The sequence below is a fragment of the Sinocyclocheilus anshuiensis genome, unplaced genomic scaffold (genome assembly GCF_001515605.1).
Source record: "Sinocyclocheilus anshuiensis isolate Anshui unplaced genomic scaffold, SAMN03320099.WGS_v1.1 scaffold419, whole genome shotgun sequence".
In the NCBI taxonomy this organism is placed as follows: domain Eukaryota; kingdom Metazoa; phylum Chordata; class Actinopteri; order Cypriniformes; family Cyprinidae; genus Sinocyclocheilus; species Sinocyclocheilus anshuiensis.
This window is the reverse complement of record NW_015548228.1, coordinates 1,262,270-1,271,571: the sequence shown is the minus strand read 5'-3', so window position 1 is coordinate 1,271,571 and position 9,302 is coordinate 1,262,270. Positions and strand designations below refer to the sequence as shown.

Below are 9,302 nucleotides of genomic sequence, written 5' to 3'. Positions count from 1 at the left end.
ACGCTCTTAGGTGATTGGACAGGTAGCCCATCAATCAACAGAGACGCACTACCATTGGTCTATCGCTCATCCGCTTACTTGACTGGGCGTTTCAGTCATCAGAGAAACAAGTCGGAACGCAGGAAACGAGGCGAGCAGGAGAGAAAATGGCCGACAGATTCTCTAGATTCAACGAAGAACGTGATTTCCAGGTAAAAAATACTGCAGGAGCTGCACGTATCCAAAACACATTGGAGAACCGTGCGTTTTGGAGAGCCGTGCGTTGTACAATTTGGTATCATTTGTTTGAGCCGCTGAGCTGGCGCTGCCTCTGACACAACAACAGCGCTATCGTCCCAATTTAGCAGTGACAAGCTCGAGACCAGTGAGCTGTCTGTGTCGCTTTCCAGGTTACCTCATACATTTTTAAGAACTTCCAATGAATATCCAGATGGCCGCTGAAGTCTGAGAAGTGCTTTGACTCCTTGTGTTTGACGGGATATGTTAATTTGAGAAGGGGTTTTGACGCTGGTTAGGATGACCGCAGCTGGCCTGGCATTGAGAGATAAACGCCTCAGTCAAAATAATATGAGCAAATATCTCATTTACTAACGGCCACCTGACTGTATATTAATCATTTGAATGTAAAATATTTGTTTGTACTTGTGAAGCTTCAGAATCAAAAGCTGAGTTTTGTAGTTAAAGCTCTTTTTAGTCAAAACTGTGCTTTAACTTTGCTAGGACGTTAGCCGTGATATCATGTATTGTGTATGCTGGCGGTTTTGGCTATGTGTGAATAATACAGGCATTGTTTGATTTGTTGTTGTTGTTGTTTTTTGTCTCAGACTGACTCTCGTCTTGCACAATGGCATGTTTGTGCTGTATTTTGATTTGCAAGTTATGCCAGCTGGTATAAAGAATACGTTAACGTCAGTTACAAGTTCTGTAGTATTGATGCATGGACTCAATGTGATAAGAGAGATCCGTTGTTTGTTGCATTTTGCTGATGTCAGATGAGCGTTGGCTTGTCATAAATAAAATAGGTTTTTTTAAATGGTTTATTGAGTGATGCATGTAACATTTTCTGTGCTCTATCTCTTGAGAAATAGTGCTGTAGACCTTCTTGGGCAAAGCACAAGGAATGTTGTTTTTGTCTTGATGAACGGTGTTGTTTTTGTCTTGAGGGTTTCTTAATATAATTCTTTATGGTCCTTCTGTGAAGGATCTCTACTGATTTATCTAAAGGCTGGGGTAGTTTTGTCCCGCACTGATGTGTAGGCAGATGGCCCATGTTGTCCAGCCCCCATCTGGAAGAAGGGTTTCTAAAACCACCCAGTTGGGCTGTGCATGGAGTATTGACAGGAACAAACAGGCTTTTATTAGAGCGTCCACGAACAGTGTGAAGCCCTTAGTTTAGATTAGAGCTAGCAGCCAGCTGAGAACTTTGCCTTGGCAATTTGTCAGGGGCTTGGCGACAGAATTAACAGCATTTGTTTATTCTTTAAACAATCGATAGTAGTGTTTGGACACTGTGGTTGTTGCTGTTTGAAACTTTTTTTTTTTTTTTTTTTGAACCAATGTTTCGTTTTACCAGCATTGTTAGACTAGTGTTCAGAAGTTTGGAGTTAGTAAGATTTCAGTACTTCAGAACAACACAAAACATTTGTCAAATAGTAGAGACAAAATATTACATACATTTTCTGTTTGAAGTAAAAGATGTTCTTTTGAACTTTCTATTTATTGTAAATTCCTAAAATATTAATCAAGCTTTCAACAAAAATATTAAGCAGCACAACTGTTTTCAACATTTATAATATTAAGAAATGTTTTTGAGCAACAAATCAGAATATAAGAATAATTTCTGAAGGATCATGTGACACTGAAGACTGGAGTAATGGCTAAATTAGTTTAAGTTGTAATAGTATTGCACATTATTATTGTTTTTACTGTATTTTTGAGCAGCCTTGGTGACCAGAAGAGACTTATTTTATAAACGTTACAAAATATTTTGAGCAGTAGTTTGTATTTGTCCTATTCAGATATATAAAATAACCCACTGTGTGCACATGCAAGACTTACATAAATCAATAGAAATGTGTTCCTTTGCATGCACACTGTCTCTGTTTTATTTATTTATTTACACATTCATTCATTCACTCAGTTTACTGTAGGTTGGCCCTAAATAAATAAAATTCACAACAAATATTAGACACAGTATTTGGAATTAGACAGTGTCAGTTATCGAAATGAAATGAAATGCAGAGCTTTGCATCACAGTGCATGCTAGTGAACCACATCATGTATTTATAGAAAACTAAAGTCAGAGTTTATTTGGAACTGCTGTGAGAGAACAATGACATGAAGAAGGCATGAGAACTCTTTAGATGCATTTAAGAAAAAGCTCTTTGTCTTTGCACATTTACATTTCTGACTTCGTTTAGCCGATTGTCAAAATCAAATTTTAGAATTTTAGCACGTTAAGCTTCAGATTGTGATATGTTAAGGGGAATATAACTAAGTCCATGAAATGTTGGAAGACTGAAAGTAAATATTAATAGACGTCCTACAGAGGTCACTTTCAGAAATTCATAACTGTGGTCATTGTTCTTGTTCTCCCTTGGGTTTTTACGTTTTGCTCATCTCTGTCTTAAGCCCCGTTCACACCGCCAGCGACAGAGCGACATAATCCCATTCATTTTCAATGGACAGCTGGCGACTTCCGGCGACGCGAGCGACAGTGACCATTGGCGACGGAATGTGGGCGTGTCAAGCGACAAAAGTTCAGAATTCTTCAACTTTATGCAAATAAGCAGCGAATTTCGCTAGCGACAACCAATGGGAGTGAAGTCAGTGGAGAGCACGTGATTCATCTGCTGTAGTGGAGTGTTACGGGGGTAACTAGGCAACCAGTAGTGGGAACGCCCACTAGCGACCTCAATTGCCAGCCACAAGCGACAAATATAAGAATAATTTCTGAAGGATCATGTGACACTGAAGACTGGAGTAATGGCTAAATTAGTTTAAGTTGTAATAGTATTGCACATTATTATTGTTTTTACTGTATTTTTGAGCAGCCTTGGTGACCAGAAGAGACTTATTTTATAAACGTTACAAAATATTTTGAGCAGTAGTTTGTATTTGTCCTATTCAGATATATAAAATAACCCACTGTGTGCACATGCAAGACTTACATAAATCAATAGAAATGTGTTCCTTTGCATGCACACTGTCTCTGTTTTATTTATTTATTTACACATTCATTCATTCACTCAGTTTACTGTAGGTTGGCCCTAAATAAATAAAATTCACAACAAATATTAGACACAGTATTTGGAATTAGACAGTGTCAGTTATCGAAATGAAATGAAATGCAGAGCTTTGCATCACAGTGCATGCTAGTGAACCACATCATGTATTTATAGAAAACTAAAGTCAGAGTTTATTTGGAACTGCTGTGAGAGAACAATGACATGAAGAAGGCATGAGAACTCTTTAGATGCATTTAAGAAAAAGCTCTTTGTCTTTGCACATTTACATTTCTGACTTCGTTTAGCCGATTGTCAAAATCAAATTTTAGAATTTTAGCACGTTAAGCTTCAGATTGTGATATGTTAAGGGGAATATAACTAAGTCCATGAAATGTTGGAAGACTGAAAGTAAATATTAATAGACGTCCTACAGAGGTCACTTTCAGAAATTCATAACTGTGGTCATTGTTCTTGTTCTCCCTTGGGTTTTTACGTTTTGCTCATCTCTGTCTTAAGCCCCGTTCACACCGCCAGCGACAGAGCGACATAATCCCATTCATTTTCAATGGACAGCTGGCGACTTCCGGCGACGCGAGCGACAGTGACCATTGGCGACGGAATGTGGGCGTGTCAAGCGACAAAAGTTCAGAATTCTTCAACTTTATGCAAATAAGCAGCGAATTTCGCGAGCGACAACCAATGGGAGTGAAGTCAGTGGAGAGCACGTGATTCATCTGCTGTAGTGGAGTGTTACGGGGGTAACTAGGCAACCAGTAGTGGGAACGCCCACTAGCGACCTCAATTGCCAGCCACAAGCGACAAGCAGCGAAAAAGTCGCTGGCGGTGTGAACGGGGCTTTAGGCGAGGCGATGCATTGTGAATTCAAATGCTTTGTGTGTTTACCTGCATAGTATTTCTATCTTTGACAGCAGTGCCTCTTGCTGACTGTGGCCAGCATACCAATGTGCTGGTCTGTGTACTTTCCTTTCAGGTCTTGATGGAGTGGTCAGTTTTGTATGTCTGTTGCTTCACCTTTGTGCCTTTGGTTTATCTTTATTCATGAGGTATGTTTATATAAATCTTTCGTTTTATGCAACAGACACAGTCTGACAGTCTATGACACAGGCTTGTCTTTAGTTGACTGTTGGCTTTTTTCACTTGCAGTGTCTGGCAAACAGCCGAATGCACTGCATATTTTTATTTGTGAGCCTGAAGAGGCTAAATAAGTCCACCAGTATTGGTTTGAGTTAGACTCAAGTCTATCCATGTAAAGACTGGACATGACACCATGCCGTTTCAAGTGGATTGCTTCAGCGTTGCTTTCTGCAGTTTGCTCAAGGTTGTGATGTCTTTAATTGGGTATTGGAGTGGGATTATTTATCTTGGCTGTGGCCGTTTCTCTCTCCATGTTTGGTTGTGTTTTCTAGCTGCAGCACTGAGGTGTGTGCAGGATCTCAGAGATGAGTTGCAGCACTTGGGTTGTGAGTTCAGCTTAAAGTCTGATGAATCACGCTACGCGGTCTGAGCCACGTGTTCTGCTTGGTTGATCCACAACAGACAAACTGTCAGTCACATTTCTGCATTGTGCTCCTGTCTTGGCTGCAGTTAAACAAGGGTTTTGTGTGCATGCTGAAAAATGAAAGTTAATTTAAACCTCCTTCTGTTTCTTTCCGCTTAGAGCAAAGCTTCTATGTTGATTTCTTCTCTCTTGATATAGATCGATGTGCCCCATGCCATATTCTCTCTCAGTGGTTGTCCTTTCTGTTCAAAGTTCTGCTGATATAAGTTCAGCTCTGGCTCCTGAGGGGTCTGGACTCAAACTGTCACTGATCCTGCTGTCGCCGGGCAGATGTCTTTGCTACCAGCAGACGGGATGAGAGTAAAATCCGTGCAGGATAGAAATGTATTTCCCAGAAAGGTCTTCCGCAGGGGGTGTCACCATCTGTCTCACATTTCCTTCGGGAATTATTTCTCATAATTAGGCGTTGATCAGTTCTTTTAGTCCCAAATTGAACAGCTGTATTTTTGGGTGAACTGTTCCTTTAATATTACTATATACATTTTAATGTTATTTATCTGCAATCCAAGTTAGATTTTAATTTAGAGTCACATGTTTTTCTAATACACTCTCACAAAGTGATGGGTTTTGATTTGTAATGACTGCAGAGTTGTGCGACATGGAAGTAGTATGTTGCCATGGACAGCAGTGAAATATCCACTTTTATTGGTCATATCTGACTGCTCAATGCAGCAAATGTCCAATCAGAGTTAAGTATTCTTGAGAGCTGTATAATACATGATTGCTGCCCGCCTTATCATACAGATCTCTCATAATGACTCTGACCCTTGTCATCAGCTGTTCGGGTGAATGCAAAGCAAGCTTTCAGGCGGGACGGCTGCTCCCCTAATATTTAACTGAGTGTTTTTTGTGTGTGGATGTGAGTGCAGAGTGTAAATTCTCAGAACAGGTGCTGTTTCATGCCTTACAGCTTTAAGCAGTGACTCGGGTCAGAGTTTAAACAAAGACAGCCTTAGACCAACCGATTAGATGAGAGGATATAGTAGCCTCATCCTTCCTTTGGGGAAGGCACCACATGCATCTGTCATACGTGGTATTGCTTTGCTCCTCTGCATAATCCTTCTGCCTACAAATCTCTCCTCTCTAGCACAGTATTGCTGTTCTGCTGCCACAACATTCTGTGCTGTGTCAGAGGGCAGGATCATGTCAAATCATGACCCTGCTGAGAGCGTGTTTTCTTTGTTTGCATGTGTAAGAGTGCACAGTATTCCTGTTGGATGTAAGTGGGAGTATGCTATTGAATGTTGTTGCACCGAATAAATGTAAAGTGCAACCGTTGTATTGTTGAGTGAATTTATTACTGTGTTATTCAGAATCTTGTAGTGGCCAGTTCTGGTTTAAGCGGTGTATATGCAGGTGGGTGTGTGTTTGTCATTGGCCTGTCATTGGGACCCATGACTCCCTGTAGCAGAGGCTCGTGATTGCACACAGAGCTGGAGAGTCATGGTGGTGTACAAAAACAGCTGACAGCCTTAACCAGTTTTAGCTGCTGTCAGTCTTTTGAGCGGTTTGTTTGTATTAAATAGATTTCCTATCTACTCATTTGCCATGATCCTGTAATTCATGTGCTTTTATATTCATATATTAAGATGAAAAGTTTCAGGTGAATTCAAAGTCAGCATTAAATAGAATTAAAAATGAAAACAGCAAAAAAAAAAGCTTAATTTTTTGAGCTCGGACTTCTTCAATCATTTAGTCCACTTAAACCCTGACCTCTTCTTACATTCAACCTCAAACTCACATTCAGATCAACAAATGATGAATAGATCCAAGTCTTCACCCCTTTTTTTTATACACTCAGATGAACATGACAATATGGGGAAAAAAGATCTATCCCTGTATCTGTTACATTGACACTTTAAAGAGTTGTCTTACACAATAAAGTGCAACCGTTGTATTGTTGAGTGAATTTATTACTGTGTTATTCAGAATCTTGTAGTGGCCAGTTCTGGTTTAAGCGGTGTATATGCAGGTGGGTGTGTGTTTGTCATTGGCCTGTCATTGGGACCCATGACTCCCTGTAGCAGAGGCTCGTGATTGCACACAGAGCTGGAGAGTCATGGTGGTGTACAAAAACAGCTGACAGCCTTAACCAGTTTTAGCTGCTGTCAGTCTTTTGAGCGGTTTGTTTGTATTAAATAGATTTCCTATCTACTCATTTGCCATGATCCTGTAATTCATGTGCTTTTATATTCATATATTAAGATGAAAAGTTTCAGGTGAATTCAAAGTCAGCATTAAATAGAATTAAAAATGAAAACAGCAAAAAAAAAAGCTTAATTTTTTGAGCTCGGACTTCTTCAATCATTTAGTCCACTTAAACCCTGACCTCTTCTTCCATTCAACCTCAAACTCACATTCAGATCAACAAATGATGAATAGATCCAAGTCTTCACCCCTTTTTGTTATACACTCAGATGAACATGACAATATGGGGAAAAAAGATCTATCCCTGTATCTGTTACGTTGACACTTTAAAGAGTTGTCTTACACAAAGTGTGTGTTACTTTTAGACTGGTCTCTAGTTTATATTGTAATAGACCCAAGCTTTAAAAGACCAAAGAGGTCCAATGTTTTGGATTTGAGCTGTGGCACTAGCAGATTTAATTCCTGCCCGATCTCATTTAACTGCCTTCTCTTTTCACTATCTCTATTCAGTAGTGAGTTGCAAAAGATAAAAATAACAGGAATAAAGGGGGTAAAGTCTAGATTGACTGACCTATCTTTCATAGAGGAAAAAGATGAGCAGGTGGATTGGAAATCACCTCTCCTCCCTTTCAAGGTGACCTCATTTTTTTCTCATCCGATTAAATTCCTGCTGTCGGAACCGCAGCAGATGAATGATCCAGTTATTCTGGAGTTTAGCTTTGAGCATGAAGTCAAAAATTGGTTCACAAAAACTGGATGTCTCTGTTCTGGTTGTTCATTTTGGCGGTTTTTGTATGTAATTAGATTTTTAGAGGGGAAATACTAACAAGACATCTTTCATTTTAGCGCCTAAAATTTTTTACAGGAAATGTTTGCTCTGCTGTAATCTGTCATCTTCCCTGTCTCTCTGTCCTCTCAGGGTGGAAATCACTTTGACCAGTATGAGGAAGGTCAGTTGGAGTTGGAACAGGCGTCTTTGGACAAGCCCATAGAATCGGTAAGGCCGCACACCTCACTTTGTTCTGTTAACTAGAACAGCTGCTTCCTGTATGTGAGAGTGTGGATGATTGGTCCAGTCAGGGATAGCCACACCACCTCTATGGTCAGCCCCTTCCCTTATTTTAGAGATGGTCAAATCACCTCCTTTTCGGTAAATATGTCAGCACTCCCTTTCTGGAGGCCACTGTAGACCCCTTCCCTGTTCTCCACCCCGGCCTTCAGTGAACACATCTGGTGTCATCACCTGTGTGACTGTGTAATGAAGACACAGGTGAAGGAGATCTGTTGGATTGTACCAATCACTGTGATCAGCTTGCTGTTTTTTTAATTATTTTTTGATCACAGATGTGAGTGAGTAATGGATGTGCTTGTGTGATGTTAGATGGTATTCCAGAATGAAGTGTTTTATTTGGACACTTGTTTGAAATGTGAAGTGGATGGCACACTGTGGAAAAGGTAAACGATACAAACAGACATGCACAGTCATGGGCATACAATGTATAATTCAACCCTGGCCAGACTCTTTGACCGAAATGTAGATTTTGGTCTGTTACCCATGATTGCTTAATTTTATGAGTAACAGCCTTATCCAAGGCCGTTTCAGTACAGTACAGACCTGGAGTGTTTGTCCGTGTGTACATGAGTAGGTCCCTCTGGCTGTTGACCTGGATGAGCTCGATTCAGCTGCAGTGTAGGAGGATGCCAAGGGCCGTCATGATAGCCACAGTACATCCAGACCACAGTACAGTTAGTCCTCTTTATTTAAAGGTAGAGTTATACAAGTTAATAGAAAAGGAGAGGCTGATTACAAATGCAACAGGTTGAACAAAGAAGATAATAAACTATGAATTAACCTAGCGATCCAGAAATGACAATAATATATATATTTTTATATGCTACTGTTCAAATGTTGTCAGTAAGATTTTTTTCTTCAACAAGGATGCATTCAATTTGTTTAAAGTGTAAATGATCAAATATAAAGACTTTCATAATGTTGCAATAGGTTTTTTTTTTTTTTTAAATAAGCACTGATAAATAAACACAAATAAACTGTTTTTTTACTTTCTATTCATCAGAGAATCCTGAAAAAAGAATCATGGATTCCACAAAAATATTAAGCACTACTGTTTACAACATTAATAATTATAGTAAAAGGAATGTTTTTTGAGCAGCAAATCATCATATTAGAATGATTTCTGACGATGATGTGGCACTAACAAACTGAAGTAATGACAGCTGAAAATGACATTCTAAAATATATCAAAAATATTAATTATTACTTATAGTTATTTTTAATTTAGCATTATAAAAAATGTTTTTTGCAACTTTGGTGAGCATAAAAGACATTA

At 39.3% G+C, this 9,302-nt stretch overlaps 1 protein-coding gene across 3 annotated transcripts in view; it reads left to right on the top strand.

Moving 5' to 3' along the window:
* Window positions 1–100: 100 nt before the first annotated feature.
* The window catches only part of LOC107654521 (G patch domain-containing protein 8-like), a 38,562-nt gene continuing 29,360 nt past the window's right edge, over window positions 101–9,302 (top strand). Inside the window, exons 1-2 of one of the 3 annotated variants that reach the window (XM_016441618.1) lie at window positions 101–191; window positions 7,874–7,951. In XM_016441618.1, coding sequence (XP_016297104.1) covers window positions 147–191; window positions 7,874–7,951 — 123 coding nt within the window. In that variant the 5' untranslated portion in view covers window positions 101–146. Of the gene's footprint in view, window positions 192–7,870; window positions 7,952–9,302 lie in introns of those variants that run through there. The other 2 variants (XM_016441619.1, XM_016441621.1) reach the window with 2 other exon arrangements.